Below are 24,376 nucleotides of genomic sequence, written 5' to 3'. Positions count from 1 at the left end.
GGCCGGCTGAGTTGTGGCTCACGGAGGGGGAAGGAGCGGTATTAGGAGAACCTGGCAAAATGGCTGAGAGGAATTTCAGATCATATTTGTGAACAAGGTAATAATTGGTAATAACTGCAACTACAGTTCTGCTGCGTGGACAAAAATGTAAGTGAGCCCAGTGGATATTGCTTTCAAAAATCGATACATGGTTGGAGACTGAATCGCAATCTTCACTTAAGTTTGTGGTTAACTTTTTGGAGCATCTGCTGCCATGACCTTTAATGGAGAAAAAGAGTCTGAGCAGCTCCTGACGCTTTGTGATAAAGAAATGTTTCCTACATACAGAGCACAAGAACTGATGATGAGCCCTGATGACTAACAGGCAGCCAGCTGGTCAACACACAAGGAACCGAGTTGTATGAAGACAGCAAAATTCTCTCCACATGAAATGATTATTACGCTGTGAGTCATGCTGGACCTCAATTTGTCAAACAGGGAAGGACAGAAAGTTGTTGTTTGTTTGCATGTGTTTAATTGCGCTAAAGGAATAGTTAGTTTGTTAGTGAGTACTATCGGCTGTTTGGTTGCATTCGGTCCAGCCGTCTTGCAGTACCTGTGCCTTTCTTGCAGATGTAGGGCAGGTTGTAGTTGCAGGGCACGTCGTTCCACTTGCCATCCTCATGGGCAATGGTCACCACGCAGTCCTCGCCGCCTGCGAAGAAGTTATCCGGCTGGCTCTCCCTCCAGTTCTCATATACCTGCACGACAGCAAACATCACAGTTCAGCTGCATCTGCTTTCATTTGTCAGGGCTGTCACTGTGGAAATCAACAATCTTTACTCCCCTTGCTTCAGGCAAAGATGAACACTGGTATTTTCAGATAAATGCCATTTGTAAAATTACAAATGAGATTTAAATGACCATAAAAAACATATTATCCCGATCAGTTTCTTATCATGAGCAACAGCATCTTTCTGCATGCAAAATAGAGTCAGAACAGTTTAGGCTTTTTTTCATGAGAGATTTCTGTATTGGTGTTTTTATCTGATTCAAACCGCCATCTGTCAAATCAGATCAAACCACGCCCACACTGTCCTGATGATGCACATTATTTGAGTATTTTAAACTCATTTCATCATGAATGTTGTCAGGAGCTTTAAAACTAAAGTTGGTGTTTCGCAGTCGGCGGCACAACGCAACGGCGATCACTCACCAGATCATTCCCGTCAGTCCACTGAAAGTCCTCCTCCACTGTGCGGTCATTCAGTCCGATCCAGGCGTTGTCATGACCCAGACCTGGAAAAAAATTCCAGTACAACATGATTCTTTGACCTAATTAACACACATACTTAAACACCCCCTGGCATACAGTATATCTCTGTGCTTCACACTCTCTGTCCCTTTCTGACTCGTCTATTCCATCACCTTCTTCTCTATCATTTCATTTGTATTCTATTTTCATTTGTCCTCTCCCTGCATCATACTGTAGATGAACAAATCAGGACGACTATGGAGATAAGTTACAAAGGTTTTTTTAATTTTTTTTTTTATCCTGTTTATCCTGTTTTATATCTTTAGTTTCTGAGTGTGCAGGCATTTGATTTATGTCTCTAGTTGTTTCCTTTTTTTGTTTTTGTGCATAAGTGTGTTACATACCACACCAACAATAAATACACACATACCATTGATAAACTCCTGCTCCGTAGCAGAGATGACGCTGCTGAGGTGGGCACTGTGCTCTCTGCAGTCTTTCTCTGCATCCTCCCAGGTGTGTCTGTGGGTGAAGTACCTTTGGGACGACGCAGTGAAAGTGGATATGAAAATACATATTTCATACATAATGCAGCGAGACAAGCCTAATTGGTACAGAGCACTGCGGTAAGTGTGTCAGGGAAAACTCAAGGGTATAAAGAAGTAATGCAGATAGACGAGGCACCTGTGGTTGCAGGCAAATATTTTGTGACTCCATTTATTTTCCCAGTGCTGCCAGTTTTTTTTTTCATCATTCCTACCTGTAGCAGTGGCCGTGGAACTTCCTCCAACCATGCTCGCAACCTTCTATGTCTGTAAAGATGAAGAGAAAGGAGGAGCGGAAATGACAGAAGCTAAAATTATTCCTTGAAGGGCATGAAAAAAAAATGCGTGGCTGAATGCAGGAACATGGAGAAAGACAAAATAGTCTGTCTAAGATAGGAGGAGAGGAAGCAGTGGAACCATTCGCTTCTTTTGCAGAGCGTTCTATCTCATTTGGCAAATAAAGACTAAAATATATGGCTTTGGCATCTTGAGAGGCTAAATACATGAAGTGTAATTATACAGGCTCGTTTTCAATTCACTGCACATGTGGCCCTCTCTCTGCACTATTAGTATTCATTAATAACACCAAGGCCTGTGAATTCATTTATAACTGCAAAGGTTAGATATTCATTAATCCTCATTACAACTAGTGCACAGTACACACACACACACGCACACACACACACACACATATATAAGGAGGACAGATCTGGAGCTGGAAGTGGCTAAAACCAGTGAGGTGATGAATCAGCGGGTGTGGTATGGGGGGTGATTAGTGCCACATACTGCACGGACATACATGTGACTCGTGCCTCTGTGTTTAGTGTTCATACTGCATGGGCTCATGAGACTAGACTGCCTCCTTTTTGTTGTATCACGGACTGCCAAGCCAGTACTTGTGGGTTGGTTGCTGCCGTACGCCTCTTTGATAACGTAACATGGATCTTGATTTGCCTATTTTGATATTTGAGCGCCTGCATCAGACTGTTTTTACACTCAGCCAGTTCATTGCTAGCTTAGTTTGGTTTATATTTAGCGACACAGCTTCACATCCGCCTGCATATTTTCTGTGGCTTGTTTCTCTGCCTCCTTGGTTCTCACTGTCATTTACTTACTTATTTTTTGGAAACAGCTCGGCTGGCTCTGTCCAAAGGTGCCAAAATCTACCTACCAGCATGACTAAAGCTCAGCTTAACACATTGTATCTTGGCAACTCTCAGCAAGAAAACAAATAAGCATTTTTTTCAAAATGTCAAACTATCCCTTTAAAATGATCTTAACACCTATTTGTTTTTGTTTCCTTGATTTGATCCTTGATTTGTTTCCTTGATTTGATCCTTGATTGTCTTGATATTGTATTCTGTGAGTTTACCAATTTAATTGTGCTTGTTTTTTATAAATTGTCTTCTCTTTTATATCCCTCTTTCCAAAAATTTCTGTTTGATTGACAGGTGGTGGCAGTAACATGCACAGAAGTATGAAGTATGGAAGAAGCACGCCAACAAACAAAGATGTAAAAAATGCGTTAGTCATTGCATTAGTCCAAAAAGCTGCGTTGCAAATGTTTGATGAGAAAAAAAAAAAATACAATCAACAAGTTTGTTTGTATGACCTCAGGGATACACACAATGCGTTTTGGGAAGAAACACTGAATGTAAACATCACTTTTGTTTGTTTACAAGAAAACCCCACAGGGCACCTTTAATCTACAAACAGCACATAACACTGTTACAGCAATAATCTTGAACCATAAAAACACTATTACAATCACAGCAAACACAATAAAATTGTGTTTTTGATGAGTCCTACCTGCCAAATAACTGACAAAAAAATGTGCAAATAGTAACTGGTGCTTTTTGTGCACGCAGGAGATTCAGTCAGTATCCATCACCCTGCAGCCCTATGACGCACAGATACACTGTCTGATAGCTGCAAAGAGATGCAGCCTTGCGATTCTGTATTATGACATATAGCGGTAACAGACACTGCACACTGATCAGGATTATTTCCACCAGCACCTTTTACTGCTGGTGTCAGACAGCCGGGAATCTTAATAAGTTCACCACTGTGGTTGCACATACAACAACGTACTGAATTTGTTGGCGCTACACAGTCCAGTAACGTAATGCATGACAATCGTCCTCAGATAGCTTGGAGTCATGTGTGTGTGTGTGTGTGCAGTGTTCTCCCTCTCACCTTTCTCACATGTGTCTCCTCCGTAGCTGGGCAGGCAGAGGCAGAGGAATGAATCGATCTTGTCAATGCAAGTGCCTCCATTTTCACATGGCTCGGACTGGCAGTCGTCAACATCTGTTGGGAGGAAAGAAGCGAGGATAACAGACTTGGTTGGAGATCACATTAGGGTTCAAACTTAAGAGATGTTTTCTGCTGAAGAGATGTTGTTCATGAAGAGGAGTAAAAAAGTTGGAGGCGTTCAAGAAGTGACACAAGAAGAGCTGGTCATTGCTCCCGGTTTAAACAGCGTAAGGTGGCGATGTCGGTGTGTACAGTGTCATAATTCAAACAGGGTGAGAGCAGAATACAGACAGTCTAATCTCCTTTACATTCTTTGTTTGTCCTCATTCTCTCACAGACACTCTAAAAGCCTTTCAAGTGTTGCTACATCCTTCTTTATGCGTTTACAGATCTTAACTTGATGTATGTCCAATCTCTTATTTTGTCTCTTGTTCATTGTCTCCTTTTACAAAGGACTGAATGAGGGAGAAACGGCAGTCTGCATTGCTTTTCCTTTAAAGCTGTTAAAGTGTAGACATAAATTTTGGTGGACGAGTGAGCAGATAGAGCTGAACTTGGTCTGGGCTCGGCCCCCCATTTTGGCAGACTTCCACACTGCTGAAGAGTCCTCAAGCAACAACAGATACGCTACCAGCTCCAGGGCTGCCGCTCTGCAGCTGACGGTGCTCTCTAACCTCTCTGTGGCAGGCGAGAGGAACATTTCTCTACAGGGATCAATAAAGCATCACTTTATCATTGTAAATGGAGGGCATGTAATCTTCTTTCAACACTGTGGGGTTTTTTTGGACCCAGAATAACAGATATACCCCAGGACTGCAGAAATCTATTAAAACTCACAGCGAGAGTGCAGAAAGAGAGCTACTTAAAAGTTTAAACTTACTTCAGAGTATCTCCTCAGATCTCAACAGTTACTTAGTTTCAAGCAGGAAGCTGAACACTGAAAAAGGTCAGTGGCTGTGAGGAGCTATTGTAAATGTGTCAGACGGATCAAACCAGAATGACCTTTAGCCTCACACAAGACTTTCATACTTCACACTGGTGAGGTTGGCTACATAAGGATTCATTTTCAGTCTAGTCAAAAAAGAAGTGGATATGGCAGTGTTCTAGTGTGATACTAAATAAGATTGTTTTTGAATCTTTTTTGAAATACAATTTTCTCAGCTTTAGTAACTTAACTTTAATGTTTTCTTTGGCATCAAATACTTTTAGGTTTGATCTAACTTTAATCTGACAATAGGGGTTGTTTATGTGTTTATGAAGATGGCAGCTCTTTTATGACAGAGGGAGGAAAATGAGGCTGTTATTTTTGAAGAAAGACAGAGTGTGAAAGCGTAGATTTGAGCTAATGTGTTTTCTTGTAACGGGCTCAAAGTTGTGATCAATCAAACTATGTTGTTTGTCTGTAAGATCAAATTGCAGTTTAAAGGCATAAGTAGCCTTAAAGTTTTTCAAAAGCCACTTTTCTTATTGAGAAAATAGCCTTCTTTGACAGCTTGGTTCATTGGTTCAAATCACTTCAAACCACCATGTGAGAGGAATAACACCGTGGCAGAAACACGATATAGGATTAGATCTACTTCAAAGTTACTAAAGTATGGTGAAATTGTACAAAAAAATGTATTATATGAATCAAGGATTAGTCATTTTAATCATAGTTGTACCAAGCTCAGACTGTCATTTATTAGAGATTAAATTAAACAGTGTGGGTGCAACCCAGCCAGATAATCTCCAAATAGTTTAGGCAAATGAAACTTCATCTGACAATCACACATTAGTGTGTTTAGTCAAAAAGGGCAGAGTCTGGATTCCCTACAATGTGATGTGGAAGTTTTTTTTTTACATTTTTGTCATTTTATTTATTGATTTATTTTTACCAGCACTGGTAGTGACTCAGACCTCATATTCTTTATGAAAGAATAATAAAAAAAACCTAACATATGAAAAAAATAAAAAATAAAAAATCAATGACCTTGAATGACCTTGAGATGTGCGAGTTCACAGTTCCAACTTTTTCTTTCTATTAAAATCAATCCAGCTCTTTGTTTTTCCCCTCGTCCCTCTCATCCATTATGCAGAGGGGAAGCTGCTCCTCCGAGAGATAATACTGCAAATTCTGCAAATCCATAACAAAGCCTTCCAGCATACCCACGCATCAGCTGCTGGCTGTCATTTTGATTGTCTCTCCGTCCGTCCCTCTGTCTTTCTATGACACCGAACAACCGACAAAATCGAGTAAATATTAAGGTGTTCACAGCCAGAATGTGGATCATTTATTCATGAAGTGATCATTTCCTTGAGGAATGGCTGCCTAACGAGCTGAGCATGTGTTAAGGAACAAATTAGGGCCCTTAGGGCAGATATATACTCTACCTCTGTCACGGTGTCACAGAACCTCTGCAGAGGTAGTTCTACCTGCTGCGGGACAAAGGGGATCAGCTACAGCGAAGCTCACAAGCATCTCTTCTAAAACACAACTATATTTGGGAACCAGTTTAGCTCAAGAAATGGGAAGTAAAGGTGGATGCACAGAATCTTCTATCTCAATATCAATATACACAATACATATTTGCAGTATCACGTTATAATACAATTTTGCAAACTTGATTGAGGAACCTTTATAGAATATATTTGACTGTGAATTAAATGAATAATTACCTGAAAAAACAATGTGTTCATCACATTGATGCAAAAAATCTTGTAAACCTGATACAATGTGGTACTCATCATTGATTTCCAAAATGGCCAACAATGGTCTGATACAACCAGAGTTTGTTTCTTTTCTGGCATTCTTGCCTTTATTTTTATAGGTGCAGTGACAGAGAGACAGGAAAATCAGGGAGAGAGGGGGAATGACGTGCAGCAAAGGGCCACGGGTCAGACGTGCTCTACCAGGTGAGGCACCGAGCCGCCCCGAAGAACTTTTGAGGCTTTTTGAGTCATCTTACTACCTGTTTCACAGTCATAGCAAAGTATGAAAGATATCAATAAGAACCAGTAGGGACGATGAGGCATCCACCATCCACGGTTTATCTTAATCTTTTTCAACTGTGAGCAGCCCCTTCATTTCCTTTCTGCCTTGCATTGTAGTTTAGTAAGTAATAGTTTCCTTGAACAGCACACTCAGAAATGGACAATATTTTGAATGCACGCTGTTTGCTTTGAGTACATTTATTTTGTCAGCTTCTCCAAACCTGCTTAGAATCAGTGTTCAGCATGGATTTGGGACACAGCGTGACGCCTGCTGTGGCTGGAGCTTTGTGAGCGTCAGATTTGGAGTTGCAGCTACGTGGCTGACTGTGGGTGTATATTTTAACCTTGAAGAAAAAAAAGAAACACATCTGGCTCCCTGATACCACTGCACCATAAATACAGTGACACCTCCGCAAGTATAATTCAGGCCCGATCTTGTCATCGCCAAAGATAACAGGCGGTTCAGAGTGAGAGGAAAATTCCATGTAAACAAAGGATTGATCAGGAAGATTTTGAATCTAGTTACTGTCGCACACTTCATGCAGGCGATCCTGACCTTGTCCTTCCTGTAATTAAGTACGTCCAATCTATGTGTGAATTTTTGAGGGTATAATTACAAATAACCTTTAGCTACTTCCACCAAGAAGGTTATGTTTGCTCCGCTCTTTGTCTCTTAGTTACATAAAATCCTATGGATGGATTTCCATGAAATTCAGGGTGTTGATTTGTTTGTTGGTGCTGATTTGAATCTGGGGTTTCTGCCATAAAATGATTTTTCTTTCTTCTTTTTTCAGCCATGATGAAACTTAGCAAGGCTTTGACTTGATTCCAAAACCTTCAGGCGTTTACGCTGGGGACAAGAAATCAAATCATCTTAAAAATTCAAGTGACTATAATAATGTCTTTGGGTGTAACAGCAAGTTAGAGAATCGTTGAGCGCTGGCACAGTATCACAGAGATAGATCCATTTGTACATGCAATCAGCATCTTGGCTACATGGCACTACTTTAGCCAGGAATGTTATTTGTGAGAAGAAAACGTTGCCATTGAAAGCTACCATGGCTACGACCTTGAGGGACAATTACCATCACCCTTCTCTGACAGTCTCATCCTAACCTTTGACCCTAGTATCTAGTCAACTCTCCTCTCTCACTGTGACGGACAGCTCAGCCTCTGACCTGCCAATAGGCCGTTGAAGAGCCTTAGGCCAATATGTACAGACCAGAGCTGGCTTCATTATGCCGGTGTGTGTGTTTGTGTGTATGTGTTTGAGCATAACTCACCAATCTCACAGTTCTCCCCGGTGTATCCTTGTGGGCAGTAGCAGCTGTAGCCCGTTCCCTGAGGAAGGCACTTTCCTCCGTGCAGACACGGGTTTGTCACGCAGGGCTCCACCTCCACTAAAAGAGACAGACGGACGGGGGGTGGGGGGTGGATTTAGGGATTCAAAAAAAGGGAGTTAATTAGTGATAATGTAAAGGAGAATGTTTTTGTTTGTTTTTTTGCAAATGTGATTTATTTGGGCAGGGATACAACACGTGCGTTTAAGCTCTACAGACTGAGTAAAGCTTCAAATATTTCTTTCCGTGGTGATCCTTTAAAGTTGGATGGCTTCAACGCAATTCCCCTCAGCACTGCTCTGGATAAAAATAAAAATCAATGTATGACTCAGAAAAAAAAACACATGCCATCCTAATTTTCCATCATTGCAGTTCAGCTAAAACCAGCGGTTACAACACACACACACACACACACACACACACACACACACACACACACACACATATCCATTTCACACTCTGTCTCTTTTCAAAGGGATCAGAAGCCACAGAGCCTCAACCTCGCCATCCACTCACAGCCACAGTTGTCATGGTTACCATATGGAAAGCAAGCCTTGGCTCACTCCACCGAGCGTAGTGGGCAGCGTGAGAACTTCAGACATTAGCCATCCTCAACAGAAATGAGCAGACCTCCCGCTGAGCACCTCGGCCTCGCTATTCACCCCCAAAATGTGTGCGTGTGTGTGGTCTCCTTCCACAATTACACATTTCCATATCAATTGATACACCACCACGTGTTTCTCCCCTGAGCCGCTCATTATAACAACTTAAGGTCTTTGAAAACCACCACTCGTTCATCCTGGCCGCAAAAGCTCGGCTGTGGGAGTCTTTGTTCTGCCAGATCTCTCTCTCTCTGACACTGAGGACTGCTTAGGAGGAGGTGGTGTTGGTTGGAGCAGGTTGACACTGTGTGTGTGTGTGTGTGTGTGTGTGTGTGTGTGTGTGTGTGTGTGTGTGTGTGTGTTTGTGTTTGTGTTTGTGTTTACACGGCACGATGAGCGAAAATCAATACCTTGGCTATGATTAGCCCTGAAGCTGATCCTGGTCAATAACTAACCAGAAGCAGACATCTCAAGCTCACATCCTCTGAATTATCATCTTGCCGGCTGCTGTATTGGACAAAATAAATGTTCAGGGCTAAAAAAAGAAAAAAAAGACAAAAAAAAAGATAGAGAGTTTTCAATCAAGGACTCTGGTACAGAGCGAGATTTCTCAATAACTTTAACTCTATAGATTTATGATAAATTTTGCAAAGTAAACCTCTGTGCTCATGGTTTGAATTCTGCTGAAGTCAGGTGCTAAAACCAGCCATGCATTTCATTTAATGTACAGCAGTCTGGTCCAACGTGCACTTGCACCCTCTGCATCAGTCAAGGTCATGGCACGCCTTGACAAATAAACTGTTATGACAAGCAGATTTACGACAGTATGTATGTGTGTGTGTGTGTGTGTGTGTGTGTGTGTGTGTGTGTGTGTGTATGTGTGAAAAATAAACCTTGTACGATTGGCCATTCATTAAAGCGAGTGGTGCAGAAAAATCAATAGTAGGTAGAAGGAGGCCGACTGTCCCTCGCTCCGCACGGCAGCTGACACCACCGGCACAAACAACAACAACAAGCTGGCAACAGCAAAACCCAACTAATAAGTTTACAGAGATAGCACGGTTAGGGGATGATACTTTGCAGCAGCAGCACTGGGAAACCTCAAAGCATTAATCTACACATCACACCTAGCCTTTGCTATGAGTAATCACAGCTACAGACTACAGTGGAAACACGGTTTACTTTGGAAATATGATTTTTGGAGAAGGAGTTTAAATCTCACAAGACATCATTGGCATTTCTGTGAAGGCAGGAGAGCGCGAAGAGGAAGGTGAAAACAAAGAAACTGTCTGCAATTTAAATGTTACAAGAAAATGAAGAAAAATCAGTTTAAAAAAATCAAACAGGAGAAAGAAACTTGATGGATGACTGCGTCTTTGTGTTCTGAGCGTGAATCCATGTGTGTCTGTGCTTGTGTGTGTCCACGTTTTAGTGCAATGTGCTTCGCTGCTGAAAGTCCTTGAATCCAACCTGAGGCCCCTTTTTTCTCTCCTCTCTCATTGATTGAACTAACTGATGAAGTGCTGCGTGATCCAGTCAGGAGAGCAAACACTGACCACCACCATGAAACCCAACCACAGGGGACTGAGCAGGAGCTGAGAGTGTGCACACGTGAGTGAGACAGATGTACGCTGAAAGCCATTACTCTGGTCCAATCTCTCTGCAAGCGTATCCATCCACCTCCTCTGTTTGTGCAGCAAAGATATCAGTGTGTTTGTGTGTTTATGGCCTTCTGCCTGCATGACTCCAGGGTCTCTCAGTCAATCAATCAACCCTCATACTGTACACCAGCAGTCCAGATGGTTACCCTCGGCTTCTTGTCGATACAGTTTACAGCTGATTTCCATCTGCAGATCCCTCGCACCCCGAGCAGGCAGCTCAGCCACGCCTGCTGCAGACATGAGCCGCTTTCAAAGGGCGCAAAATAAATCACCATAGAAATGTGTGATAGCATGATGTCCGTGGGGCTTTCAAATGCCGGGTGATAAGATGTTTCCTGCATGCGCTCTCATTATCAAGCGGGAAATAAGTAGTAAACCAGGTGGCCAGCCAGGAGCTTTGCTGAGATATACAGTGCTGCAGACTTAATGGACAGACTGTGTATGGTGGCAGGGGTGTGATCTCTGCTTGTGGTGGGAATAAAAGGTATGTAGCCAGGGAATACACACTGAATGTTTTGAATAAATAAACCAGTGGAGAGGTCAGGGGAAGGGGAAATGAAAAGGCAGTCTTACAGGACAATTCTGTTCTTTTACAACCAGGATCTTATTTTTATCGTTTCTTTATAATAACAGTGTTAGCAAAGTCATTCCTGAGATTGCACAGCAAGGGTTAGTCACATCGCTTGCTACATTTCATCGCTCAGTTCAGCTCTGTCCAAGGTGCCTTTAAAGCCTCCACACCCACACATCACACATTTTTTTTTATTTAACACATGTAAGAATAGAAAACAAGACATTATCATGTAAGTAGCCAGCCTCTCCATCCACAGCTAATGCTTTCTTAGCTCCAATTACCACAAGCAGGTTCACACACCTATTCACTATGAACAAAGCCAGGTAATGTCTCAAAGTGGGCTACTGTGAGCAAGACAGCAAGACAATTTTGGAGTAGCATTTCTCTTTTTTAGATAGAGGCTAACCACCGCCCATCAACTCCAGTCCCTGTGCCAAGCTAATGTGTAACAGACAGCTCTTCTTTTATTTTGTTCCAAGTTATATTTTTGGGCATTTTTGCCTTTATTCCAATACAGTGAGAGATTGACAGGAAAGTCAGGGAGAGAGAGAGGGGACGATTTACAGCAAAATGCCACAGGTCAGAACTGAACTCATGGCCACTGAGGCGCCCCACAGACAGCTCCATCCACCGAACGCACTATCAGACAGCACAAAATGAGACCCCCATAAAATGTCAGAGCAGCAGAGTACTACTGGATTAGATATGTAAAAAACTGTATCCCTACACTACCGGTTACTGACAAACGGTAACCACAGAGGTGTAATGCATTGGTAAGTACAGTGTTACTGCCCGACACTGGTTATAAACAAGGTGATAGTTTTGCCAGAATGTCTGAACCACTTAATTCAGAAGAGAAAAGAAAGTGAGCGCACCCAAAATATCAGTAGCATTCTCACAAAGCATCGCAAACACTCTGCGCATGTATAACTGCAGTGAGCAAACAGAGATGGAAACAGGCAGTTTGGGTAATCGTTTTACACTTTGTCTATGTTTTCTCTTGCAAATAAATTTGATTAATCTGACTGTTGTGTTTTATTGACCTGTTTTTTGCCGTTTCCGCAGGTGTCAGCAATTATCCTTAAAATTATCCTTAAAGACTATCAAATTAAAATGGTGATTTTTTTTCAGTGTTCAACATCTTAAAACAGATAAACAGTTCTTACTCGTTTGGCCCAGAGTTATGGTACTGATGTTTGATCCTCTGCTGCTCTCCTCATCCATGTTGCCAGGTAACAGGGCCCCTGAGCCCACAGAGTGAGACCAAGCAGGCTCCTCCTCATCCGAGGGCCCTGACAGTAATGGAGGATAATCCAGAGAGCTGTTGTGACCCGCTTTCTCCACTGGGACCCAATGAAGTGATGTTAGGGGGTTGGTGGCGCTGTCCTGGTTCTCTGAGAGAGGAGATGGAGATGGGTCTCCTGATCCAACCATTTGAGTTGGGGACTGGGAAGAGGGTGATGCTGGCGAGGGTGAGAGGGATGGGGTTTGGGAGGTCGACAATGGTGCATCAGTGGATGGAGAGGGGGAGGAGGAAAAGGAAAGAGACGGGGACTGAGATGGCAAAGATTGAGAAAAGGACATAAACGCTGAGACGGACGGGGATGGTGAGGTTGATGGCGATGGAGATGAGGACAGTGTTTGATATGGCTCTGGTGAGATCGACGGGGACGGGGTTTCTGCTGGTAAAGCGGACGGGGATTCGGACGTAGAAAAGTCAACACTTTCTGACCCAGGAGTGGTCATCACTGTGGGCTCTGGAGGACTGGCGGTGGTAGTGGCAGTCGTGGTGGTCGTAGTGGACTGTCCTTTCCTGTGACCCCTTTCTCTAGATCTTTCTCTGGATCTTTCTCTCGGTTTACTTGTTCCAACCGGTCGTCGTGAGACTTGTATCTCCCCTTTTGCCTCTGCTCCGGTGATTTCTCCGCTCCCCTCATCTTCTCCTTTCCCCTTCTCCTCTCCTCTCCCTCTCTCTTCTCCTCTGCTCCTGTCCTCCCCTCTGTTCTTCTTCCCCCTTCCTCTGCCTCCTCTTCCGCTTGCTCTGGAGGTCACTGTCTCCTCCCTCTTCTCACCCGGCTGGGTTGTGGTCTCTGCTTCAACACGGACCCAGGTATCCCCGCTGGATGAGGTAATTTCAGGTGCAGAGCTGGAGGCGGTGAAAGTGTGCGTCTCTGAACTCTCCCAGCTCTTGGTGCTCTCTGTAGTCGTAGGAATACCGGAGGCGGCCAAAGTAGATGCCAGACGAGTGGGTGAGTCTTCACTGGCTGGTGAAGCGTTCTCCTCTGGGGGACTGCTGAACCATGAACTTCCCCAAGAAAGCAAACCTGCGGAGGGCGCAAAGCAAAGAAAAAGAAAAGAGCAAGGAAAGTCAGGCGTGCAATTATGGCAGACAGAGGGAAACATGCAAAAGACAAAGCCAAGAGTGACGAACAAAGTGAGAATCATCTTATGGATTCTCTATGTCTTGCCAAGAGAGGCAAAACAAACGCTTCAAAGCTGTATGAGCTACTCATCAGTTATTTTTCTTCTACCACTGCACCAGCACTGTCTACACTTCAATATTATCAGCACTTGCAAGAAAAGCTCTGTGGACACCGTGAAGACAAGCGTCTAAAGGAAAGGTTGGAATAAAGCTGAACATTTCCCTCTACAGTATGTTAAACATTACTGTCAAACACTGCTGGGATAAATATAGCCAGAGAACGCTGTGTGTAGGGGATGGATGAGCTAATGAAATCCATGTCATTATATTTACAAAGACAGTTAGACAGTTAGAATTGTTTGTTTGAAAGGTTTAACATTCAACACTGAATTTAAGCGTGAGCTTTCAAATTAACATTGCACCGTGTTCATGTCATATCAGAGTTAAGGTAAATACCAGGTTCTGACTTGAACACCAGCCATTCATGTACACATCTGAGTTATAATCACAACAAAAGACTGGAATTAGCGCCTCGTGGTTGTCTGCCTCCCCCACTCAGACTAGTTGCAGATTACATCCTTGTTTGTCCAGAGTCATATTAAGTATTAACCATTTGTGTGAAATTTTTATCTTAATTTCTGTGTGAAGTTTCAAGATATGTTCTGTCACAGTGACACACATCTTTGAACACCAAAATCTAATCAGTTCATCCTTGAGTGCCAGTGGACAGATATTGAGATATTGCATTCAGGTCACTGTGACCTTGACCTTTGACCTTTGACCACCAAAATCTAATCAGTTTATTCTTGAGTCTAAATGAATGTTTGTAGCAAATCTGAAGAGATTCCTTCAAGGTGTTACAGAGATTTATAACGTTCACAAGAATGGGATGTACGTACGTTCGTATGGACGGACAACCCGAAAATATAATGCCTCCGGCCCTGGCTGCTGCAGTTCACAGTAATTACACCCAAAATAAATGAATGTAGTGCTGAATTGTCAAGGCAAGATTAAATAATGTGTCTAAAATAAAACGTTCAAAATGTATGAGAATATATGGCAAGAACAGGCGAAATGTTGGCAAAAAAAAGAGTTTTATCTGAGCTCATTCACAGATATGTTTCTATTACTGATGACATTTAAAGAGATTGTTTCGTGTCATTATCATGTTTAAAACTTTAAAAACTTTAAAACTGAAGCCACTTTTCATTAGACTAAATGAAGACAAAAAAACATATGAGTGAAGTCTAAAGGTCTAAAACCCCTCTGGACCTACACACACACACACACACACACACACACAACACACACACACACACACACACACACACACACACACACACACACACACACACACACACACACACACACACACACACAATCAGGCCAAACACAATGAAACTAAGGACCACCACAGTCTCACAAATTGCCTCAGAATTGAATCAACAACTCTGTAACACAGTTTCAACGAACAGCGAGCGGGGATGCCTGCCATTTGAAAACGGCTTTCTTCCACAGCCAGCACATAAAGACCTGTAAAGCCGAAGGCCCCCTGGAGAAGTGGGAAATACAGGTTGATGAGTTTGTTTTCAGTCTTTCTCCATCGTCTGCCTGCCTTCATGTGTGAAAGAAACCTGATGTTTTCATCCCACGATGCCTGTGCCTCAGTGTTGATAATGGGCATCTAGCTCAAGAGAGACACTTGGAGACATGATTTCTCTGCGTGTACTCTAGTTTCGTAAGGCACAGAGCAGCCACAGTCACGGAAACAAGCAGGCTACTCCTGTTTTCGGTTCTGGATGTAAGCACTCCATTAAAATATATTTCTTAAAATGGGTCTATTTGTACAGCAAAAAAGGTTCAGCTGTGGTTTAAACCACTCAACGATGAGGGTTTCCATTTGATTGAGAATCTGGTAGAGTCAGAAAAAACCTGCTTTTTGATTGGAAAGGTGCCTAAATGAGTGAATCTAACCAAACATGCCTAAGTTGCAGCCAAGACAGGAGCTGGCTGAACTCTTTAAATGCTAAGCAGAGAAGCTTCAGAGCTTCCTCTCCTCTCTCCAGGTTTAGCTTCCTCTCAGTCTGTAATATAAAGATTCTGGTACGGCTGTCGTACTGTAGACGTGTTTATACAATTATGAATATAGAAATAACACAACATATTTTTATTATGTGGCCTCATAAATTTTAAAGAATGGATTCAAGAGCTTGTGAAGAATTATACAGACACTTCATCTGAAGCGCTGTTAGATGAAAGAATTTAAAAGTCTCTCCTTTTGGTAAGTTGCTTTCTAAATGCTTGTGGGGAAATGAGAATTACAAAAGCAAATCTGCAAATGGCCTTTATAAAGCTGAAGAGCAAAATATCAGTGTTTTACCACGAGTCTTTGTGTTACATTTTATTTTATTTTAATTTTTACGTACTTTCAACTGAGTTTAAACATGGAACAGCACATGATAGAGAGCTGTGCCCCCCCAGTCACAGTATTCAACCTAAACAGATACCAAACAAGTATGTTCATTGATGAAAATAGCCCATTGTTTCCAGTCCTCTGTGAGTTTAGGGTGCGGTTTCTTCAGGTCTGCGGGTAAATAATCTAGAAAAGGAGACCAAACCTTGAGGAACAGCTCGTCTTTTCCTTTTCAGACAGCCTGTAATCTTTAAGGGGGGAGGGTGTTAAAAATGTCCCTGTACCAGAGGGTGACACTTGGCGGGGAGTCTTTGATCCAATTGTGCAAGACGCATTTTCGTGCAATTAAAGTGAGCTTCTCAAGAAGGTTGTAGTGTGATGTATGGAAGTGCAATTCCCTGGAGGAAAGGCATAAGAGGGAAAAAAAAGATATATTTTTTTCATTTTTATGTTAAATGTTCCACTAATTACCTTGGAAATAGATGCCCAGAATCTGGAAAATAGTTTACACCCCAAGAAGAAATGGAAATACATCCACATATTAGAATGGCAGAGGAGAAAGAGAGGGATTTATTTTGTGCAAGGTAACAAGAGTGTGAAGAATCTACTGATGCTGAATCTCCCTTAGGCTCTTGCAGGTACACGTGGATCTGATCAAGTCTATAGCCGCTTTCCAATAATTTCCAATATATTCAGTACCTATATCTCTTTGTCATTTATGAGACACGTTTGCCAACTCATATGTCAGAGGAACAGAGAAGTGAATAAAATGATGATATAAAATGTTTTGGCTCTTCAAGGTAAATCTCTCAGAAGAGGAGTTAACCTGAGAAGATATGAAATGCCTCATTTGCAGGTATCCAAAGAAATAACCCTAACCCTTGGGAATATCAAATATCTCTTGCTGCAGCTGGAAGGACAGCAGAGTATTAACTTTAAATAAGTCACCAAGTGCATGAATCCCCTTGTTAGAGAACACATGAAGAGAAGGCAGGAAAGTCAGGATTTTAGATATTAGGAGACAGCGGAGATGTCATATTTTTCCGTCCTAGATATTTTTTTATATCATACCAGACTCTGATACCCAGGTTTCAATACAAATCTTTCTCTTCAGATATATATGTAACCAAAGCCAGAAGTGGCGTGCACGACTAGCCCAAGTTCCAAGATACAAAATTAGGCATAGAAAGTTCATCCATATCTGTAGGTAGTTGTAAGTATATTACTCCTCTGTCTAGGCCAAATAAAATTAGAAAATGCCTTTTTCTAAGTCCTGGTTGAATTTCCTGGGTAATTTCAGGGGGCGAATCTGCAGGGGATATAAAAGTCGAGGGAGAATATTCATCTTAATGAGACTGATTCCACCAGTGAAGGACAATGGAAGGTCACGCCATCGCTCTAGGTCTTTTTTAATTTAATTAAAAAATGTAAAAAAAAAAAAAAGAAAAAAAAGAAAAAATAAGACCTAGACCATTTGTTATGACACAAGCTGTTGGTGAGTGATATATGATTTTAAAGGACAACCCCTCCCCCAAACCCAAGTCTCTCCCGTACGTCAAACAGATAGCTCCACTTGACCCTATACCCAAGGCCTTCAGAGCATCTGAGGAGACAGCCAGTGGCAGCCTTCTGTTTCTTCCAAGTAGTAAACTGCACAATGCTCATGTTGCTGGTTGAGGAATGTCCGTGAACAAATCCTGTCTGGTCTGAGTTTAAAAGAGTAAATTCTCCAGCTGCCTGGCAAGAAGTTCTGAGAGCAGCTTGCTGTCAGATTCAAATGATAGGTCTGTAGGAGCCACACAGGTCAGGAGGTTTATCTTTCTTCAAAATGACAGGGATGTGGGTGAGGTTTGAAGTAGGGGGGAGACGGCTAAAAGAATCTGAATGCATATCTGTGAGGGGGCTTACCAGGGGGGAGGTACTCCCCTGAGAGTACGAATGAGACTTCTTCCTTGCTAATTAGTTTCCATGGATCCACTTTTTGCTCATCAGATGGAGTCGGGCACTTTGTCTTATAAACTAATTCTAATCATATCAGCTGATTTGAGAAAGTCATGCTTCTTTTGGGGACAGTTAGGTGTACAGTTAAAGTCACCTCGTGTATGGAGAGGAAAATGTAGCCAAATATGACAGAAGCTGTGGGACAAAGGAGGCTTCATATATAGTTTGGAGCATTCAAGGATAACAAGTTCACCATACAGGTAGCAAGATAAAAGTACACAGCAACTCTCCTTTTTCTGTTATTGTTTCATAACTGATTTTTGAGTTATGTAGTGGGTAAAACATCTGGTCCACACACCCCACCTCTTTACTTTAATATGTTCCAGGTCTGAAAGGTGGGTTTCTTGGAGAAACGCTATCTGACATTTCTCTGTCTTAAAGAAAAGATTTTCTGGCATTTGATGATGTGGTTAATGTCCTTCACATTAAGTGCAAGAATTTCAAGGTATGTTTTTCACACTTTGTACAACATGTGGAAACTGATAGGTGGTTATTAGCATGACACAGATAAATGAAAGGGCAGCAGCAGCAGCAGCAGCAGCAACAGCAGCAGCAGCAACAGCAGCAGCATCTAGTAATCACATACACGAGGGCCGGAGCACAACGCCCACACAGTAAAACAGAAAACACACAAATTAATCTGTCATTTGTTGTGCGAGGCTCCATCCCCAAACAATGGATCAAATCTCAATACAAAACAGAACCCTTCAAGAACAAGAACAAATAACTGCCATTCAGTGGCATTAAGTGATGAGTGAGGCCAAGAGGCATCCCTCCTCTGCCTCTGAGAGAGAGTAACACAGCAGCTGCAGGCCTGTCCATCACGCTGCCGTCACGATGCTCGTTCTCTACAACCCTCCCCTACTGCAGCGTTTGTTGAAAGTAGCGGAATATCATTGGGGGAAAAAAGAAAAAGAGTAAACATTGTAACTGAGCGTTTATATTTGTACGATTAAATAAGAAAAAAGGAAATGAGCAGCAATTCTGCTCAGAACCAACCAAGCACTGCACGCAGCTTCTACCCAAAACAAGCGCAGTGAGAAGGGAGAAAAGACAAAGAAAAAAAACCCCCCAAAACATCAATAGCAACACAAAAAACAGACCAATGCATATTGTATCTGTGGCTCCTATTTTCGCTGTCCTCAGCCTGGTCGGCTGAGATCTTAAGAGGAGAGTTTGTGGGGTCTTCACCCAGAGAAATGCAGCTCTCCGTTTGATTTATTGTGTTAGTGTTGTCTTCTTCAACATGGCTACTTATAGTCTGTTGAGGGTGGACTGCAGTTAAGCAAATTTCTGCTCCATAAAGCCACTAATCTTCTCCAATCATAGCAGCATTTTCCTTGAACAGTGCGCTGTCTCCATCATTCATGCTAACCATGTCAGAATTGGTCAGAAATGATCCTGTTTGATTTTTATCTGATTTTATTCTGTTTGATTAGAGCAGTTTGAGAACTTAAATATAGTTTTAATTCATTTTATAGACACTGACTAATGCTTGCACAGTAGATGTGGCTGTGCAGCACACATAGAATGTAATTCGGTACTGATTAATAATGCATTTTTATCTAACATTTCCAATTTCCAATTTCTTATAAATGGAAACTGATATTACTTAATCTTGTAACATTTTTCAAAGCCTCTTCGTACAAGTAAAAGTTTAAAGACCAAACACTTTTAACTATTCAGACTGAATCCCGGTGTCTGGAAAGCAACTGCCAACAGCTGGAGCTCGTTCACTGTCACACTTGGTGTCAATCAGCTCATTAGTGACCCAACAGGAGAGGCAGCCTGAGCTACACAGAAAGGTCAGCGTGGCTTTAGTTTGACTCCCAGCCGGATGCAAGGGCACCAAAGGCCTTTGCTACACTGCTTTTTTCCCCTTGTATACCCCGGTGCTTCTCTAATGAACTACATTCCAGGGGCTTGTTCTCTAATGAATGTACCATCCTGTTGTGTTGCTCAGCTGATGTTTCCCCAACATCACAGACTGAGAAAATTACACACGCGCACACACACACACACACACACACACACACACACACACACACACACACACACACACACACACACACACACACACACACAAAAACATACTCATAAACATACACTGCCATTAAGCCTTGTTTATGCCTCATGACTCAAACGCTATGAAACGTGCTCCTCTTTTTTCTTCTCTTTTTATCAATTGATTCAGCTGCACATCATCGGGCATTAAATCCCAGGTGATAGGTCATTCAGTTCCGTGACTAAAAGCGATCATAATCCACACACCTGGTGATGATGTGTTGGATGGATCAGTCTTTGTGGTAGCTGTGTCCTCCTTCCCTGCCTGTCCGTTTGGTGCTCGGGTCCCCTCCTCATCTCCAGTCCCCACCAGGTAGTTCCAAGGCTTCCAAATGGACTTGACAATCTTTGAGATCACCTGAAATAACGAGTGGATGGACAGAAACTTAGTTCATTCAGTAGTTCAAACCTTATGACAAAAGCTGAAAACCAGACCGACCTTCTTCTCAGCAGGAGTTGGGTGAACTGGGGGTCGGAGAAACTCCTCCGAATCAGGTCCAGGCTCCAGCAGCTCTCCCCAGTCTAAGGAGCTCTGTCCTGGGATCAGCTGGAGGGTCAGATAGGACCCTGAGGACTCTGAAGACCAGGGGTCTGTGGCTGAGGAGACAAACGGGTGAGTAATAATCCACAGTATCCACGCAATCGTTTTCCACAGGCATCAATATCAGCAGTCAGACTCACAAGCATCAGCGTTGTGAAGAGCGGCCTCCTCTTCAAGGTCAACCAACCCTGTCCAGTTGGAAGGTAAAGCATCTGAGGACCCTGCATGGGTGTATGTATGTAAAGTTATGTGCATTCTTATGTCCATATTTACATACTAAATGTTTGATTCTGATTAATCAGCTGCTTCGTGCTGCTACAGATCTGCGAATCGAAGACAAATGTAAAACCTCTGGTAGTGATGGTTTGCTGTGTAGTCAGGTCGGGCTTGTCTGTCCCTGTGGAGTCAGCATCACTTGAGCCTGTGAGGTAGCTCCAGGGCTTCCACAGGGAGGTGTAGATCTGAGAGATGGAGCCAGTATTCTTCACTTTACCTAGGAAACAAGTCGAAGAGATTTGCTTTTCCTGTGGCAGCCGCCGAAGGATTTCATCCAGTTTGTGTCAAAGTTTTGCTGTTTTAATTTAGCAGGAATCTGAAAAGGAGCTTCTGGATATTTAACTTTAAGACAGCCTGTCCTCTTTTTTCTCTCTCTCTCTCCCACTGCTTCTGTCAATCCAGCAATTTCACAGATACATGGCGGTGGGGTAGATAATGTGGATCAGAAATCAGTGTTGCCATAGCTACAACACTGGCAATGACATTTATTTTCATTCTTACTACATTAAGGGAACTCAAAGCATCCAGCGCAACAACAACACTTCTCTTATGAGTGAGATGGCAGTTAACTCAGTGTATTCATCCATGTTTGTGCCCAGTTTTGATCCACACACTCCAATTACATTACCTTCATGAAACGTCTTTGATTATTGCAATAGTCAACTAGATTCATTCATGTTTTATTGCTGTCTAAACAGTCCATAATGAGTTAGCTCTGTATTTTTGATTGTCTTTTCCATAAACAAAAATAGCAAACAAACGCAACCCGTGGTTGTCACAATACCTCTGTAGCAGTAAGCATCATATAACGCTGTGGTGTTGTCAGCAGTGCTGTTGGGTGTGACGGTGCAGACTCCCGGCTGGCTCCCTCCACACTCCGGGCGAGGCCAGGTCACCGGGTAGCGGACACTGCCATCAGACAGCCAGCCTGGGGCGCAGCTGTCCAGGCCTGCTCTCCAGGCCAGATAAAGCTGCCCTACCGTGGCCAGCTGACCCCCGAGGGACACGCAGCGGTCTGAGGCTGAAGACAGAGACAACCTGCCCGGGACGGAGGAGTGAAACACCTCACCTGGAGGAGGGACACATGAGACGGGAGCTTGTCAAGAAGCAGGTGAAGCCTGTGGGATTTCTAACAGGGATACACCTGGGTTATGAAGACTTTGAAAGCACACGTAATATTACGTAATGGTCCTTGCGCTTAATGGATAAGGCTGATGACATTTTATATTTTTGTTACCCTGCCTGTGACTTTGAGCTCCAGACATATTCATTCCTACTAAAGGCATAAAAGCTAAATGTAAAGGTTCATTTTTTATGACATGCTAGATAATTTTCTAAATCAGATGGGCACTGTGGTAAATGGTGCATTTGAAGAGGACTATTTTTAGCCGTGGATTTACAAGAAATTTGTTGGAATAGTGAGTATTCACAACAGCAGGATGGTGTTTGTGGGATTGGCTCAAAATAAATCACAGTGCCCAAGTTCATGAGGGAACATGTCACCCAGTGCGATGGTGTGACTCTGCGAGCGGGATCAATTCACTGTTTGTACTTTCATTGGAATAGAAAAGAGAATATGGCAGGACTTCTCCTGTAATATTGTAGCAGAGTATGATGCAAACACCAGTGTAAAGCCAAAAGCTGTCACAGGTTTTGATGTGTATTTTTGTGAGTGAGTGTGCATGTGTGTGTGTGTGTCTGTGTGTTTGTGTGTGTGTGTGTGTGTTTGTGTGCGTGTGTGTGTGTGTGTACCATCCAGTTCTTTTGCAAAACAGTACACATCAAACAGCTCTTTCGGGTCCCTCTTCCCATAATTCCTCACTCCAGCGGAGTACTCCTTGTGTCCATAGCAACCAAGCTCTGGCAGCTGGACAGAATAACTGTGGAGACAACCATGTGGGAGTCAACCTTGTTTCTTTTCACTAATAACAGGAAATAAGTAGCATAGATATCTCTTGGACATTTTACTGTACAAACATTATTTCAGCTCAAATATCAAAACTTTTATTTTCATTAGGTCTTTAAATGTCAGTTCAGACTAAATTCTTGTCTGTGTTCTCTTTTAAAGGGCAACATATTAGAATAGATTAAAATACAATTAACAGCAAAGAGACAATGGGGGTAAAAAGAACATGATCCTGAAGCAGATAAGGTGACAAAACAAAAGAAGTGAATATTAATAGAAACAGCAGATGATCCAGTAGGAGAGGGAATAAACAGTACGCAACACAAAGAAAATGTCTTCATATTAGAGACTTAGCAGGCATATTAAAACTATAGCAGTATTTAAAATTGACCTGAAACAATTAGTAGATCAATCAATTACTCCGTTGATCATTTAGCTCTTGGCAAGAAAGCCAAGAGCATATTTACCAAACTATTCCTTTAAGTAAAAACGCCCAAAATTCACTGGTTTCATCTTCACAAATGTGAAAATCTTTCTGTTTCCTCTGATTCCTCTTTAATAATAAAGAGTAATCTGAGCTCTGGGGACTGTTAAAGCTTTAGCTAATGAATTGGTTGGCCTATAAATGATCAAAAAAATGTGAGAAACATCTTTCACAATTTCCCAAAGCCTGAGTCCACGTCTTCAAATGTCTTGTCCGAGCAAATCCTCACAGAAGCTGGTGTGAGAGAATGTTTGGCTTTTATTTTTTCTGACTCATTTTCTTTTAAACATGAGCTCTACTTAATCAATCAATCAATCAATCAATCAATCAATCAATCAATCAATCAATCAATCAATCAATCAATCAATCATAAAAACAGCTAGTTGCAGACTTGCTTCAAAGCAAAAGGTGTAAGGGTGTGACAAGCAGAAGGAGGCTATTGAATGTCTTCTCACCGGACGGTCTGATCATCCAACCAGCCGGCTGCACAGCTGGCAAAGCCGTCATAGTACGCTGCCCACAGCTGGGCCGGCGAGGCGATCTGAGCAGAGTTTTCCAGGCAGACCCGCTGCGCGTCGGCAAATGAAAGGGAGTAACGGGCGCTGGGAGCCCGGTAGTGAAACACCACACCTACACGGGCAGACACACAGACATTTGTTGAGGTAAACTTTTTCAGTTCTTTCTGTTTCAGTGGGATGCAATCGATGAACATTTTATTGTGGCCACAAACAGATCAATCTACCGCTATGTGAGTTTCAGCAGGAGTTTCACAAATGAGCAAACAGAGAAATTATCACTGGTGTTCATTCTTTAATTAAAAGAATTACACATATTCGAGTGGAAAGCTAGATAAGAAGAACAACACCAACGTAGAAAGCAGTGAGCTACATTAAGTCAGTCATTATGATATTGATATAGTGAATCAATGTTATTAATGTTTAATTAGATAAAAAAAAAACCTGAAAGGCTGGCTGTGCTCTTGTTTTAAAGCAGCCCTTACGCATCTTACATTAGCACAACAGGTCTTGAATATAATAAAACACAAAAATCAATTAAGTTAGAAGAATTTTAAAAGCCTTTTGTGTTA

At 42.3% G+C, this 24,376-nt stretch overlaps 1 protein-coding gene across 2 annotated transcripts in view; it reads right to left on the bottom strand.

The window, feature by feature from the left end:
* The window catches only part of ncan (neurocan), a 48,589-nt gene that overhangs the window by 3,130 nt on the left and 21,083 nt on the right, over nucleotides 1–24,376 (bottom strand). The window contains exons 5-18 of one of the 2 annotated variants that reach the window (XM_022755297.1): nucleotides 23,745–23,919; nucleotides 22,652–22,779; nucleotides 21,684–21,968; nucleotides 20,973–21,116; nucleotides 20,764–20,844; nucleotides 20,522–20,679; nucleotides 20,290–20,440; nucleotides 12,349–13,506; nucleotides 8,289–8,405; nucleotides 3,976–4,089; nucleotides 1,995–2,046; nucleotides 1,665–1,771; nucleotides 1,196–1,278; nucleotides 596–740 (exon numbers count right to left, since the gene is read on the bottom strand). In XM_022755297.1, the coding sequence (XP_022611018.1) occupies nucleotides 596–740; nucleotides 1,196–1,278; nucleotides 1,665–1,771; nucleotides 1,995–2,046; nucleotides 3,976–4,089; nucleotides 8,289–8,405; nucleotides 12,349–13,506; nucleotides 20,290–20,440; nucleotides 20,522–20,679; nucleotides 20,764–20,844; nucleotides 20,973–21,116; nucleotides 21,684–21,968; nucleotides 22,652–22,779; nucleotides 23,745–23,919 (2,898 nt within the window). The remainder of the gene's footprint in view (nucleotides 1–595; nucleotides 741–1,195; nucleotides 1,279–1,664; nucleotides 1,772–1,994; nucleotides 2,047–3,975; nucleotides 4,090–8,288; nucleotides 8,406–12,348; nucleotides 13,507–20,289; nucleotides 20,441–20,521; nucleotides 20,680–20,763; nucleotides 20,845–20,972; nucleotides 21,117–21,683; nucleotides 21,969–22,651; nucleotides 22,780–23,744; nucleotides 23,920–24,376) is intronic. The other variant, XM_022755298.1, reaches the window with a different exon arrangement.

The sequence above is a fragment of the Seriola dumerili genome, unplaced genomic scaffold, assembly GCF_002260705.1.
Source record: "Seriola dumerili isolate Sdu_G_001 unplaced genomic scaffold, Sdu_1.0 BDQW01000226.1, whole genome shotgun sequence".
Lineage (NCBI taxonomy): Eukaryota > Metazoa > Chordata > Actinopteri > Carangiformes > Carangidae > Seriola > Seriola dumerili.
Note: the sequence above shows the minus strand (reverse complement) of the source record. Positions and strands in the feature narration are given on the sequence as shown.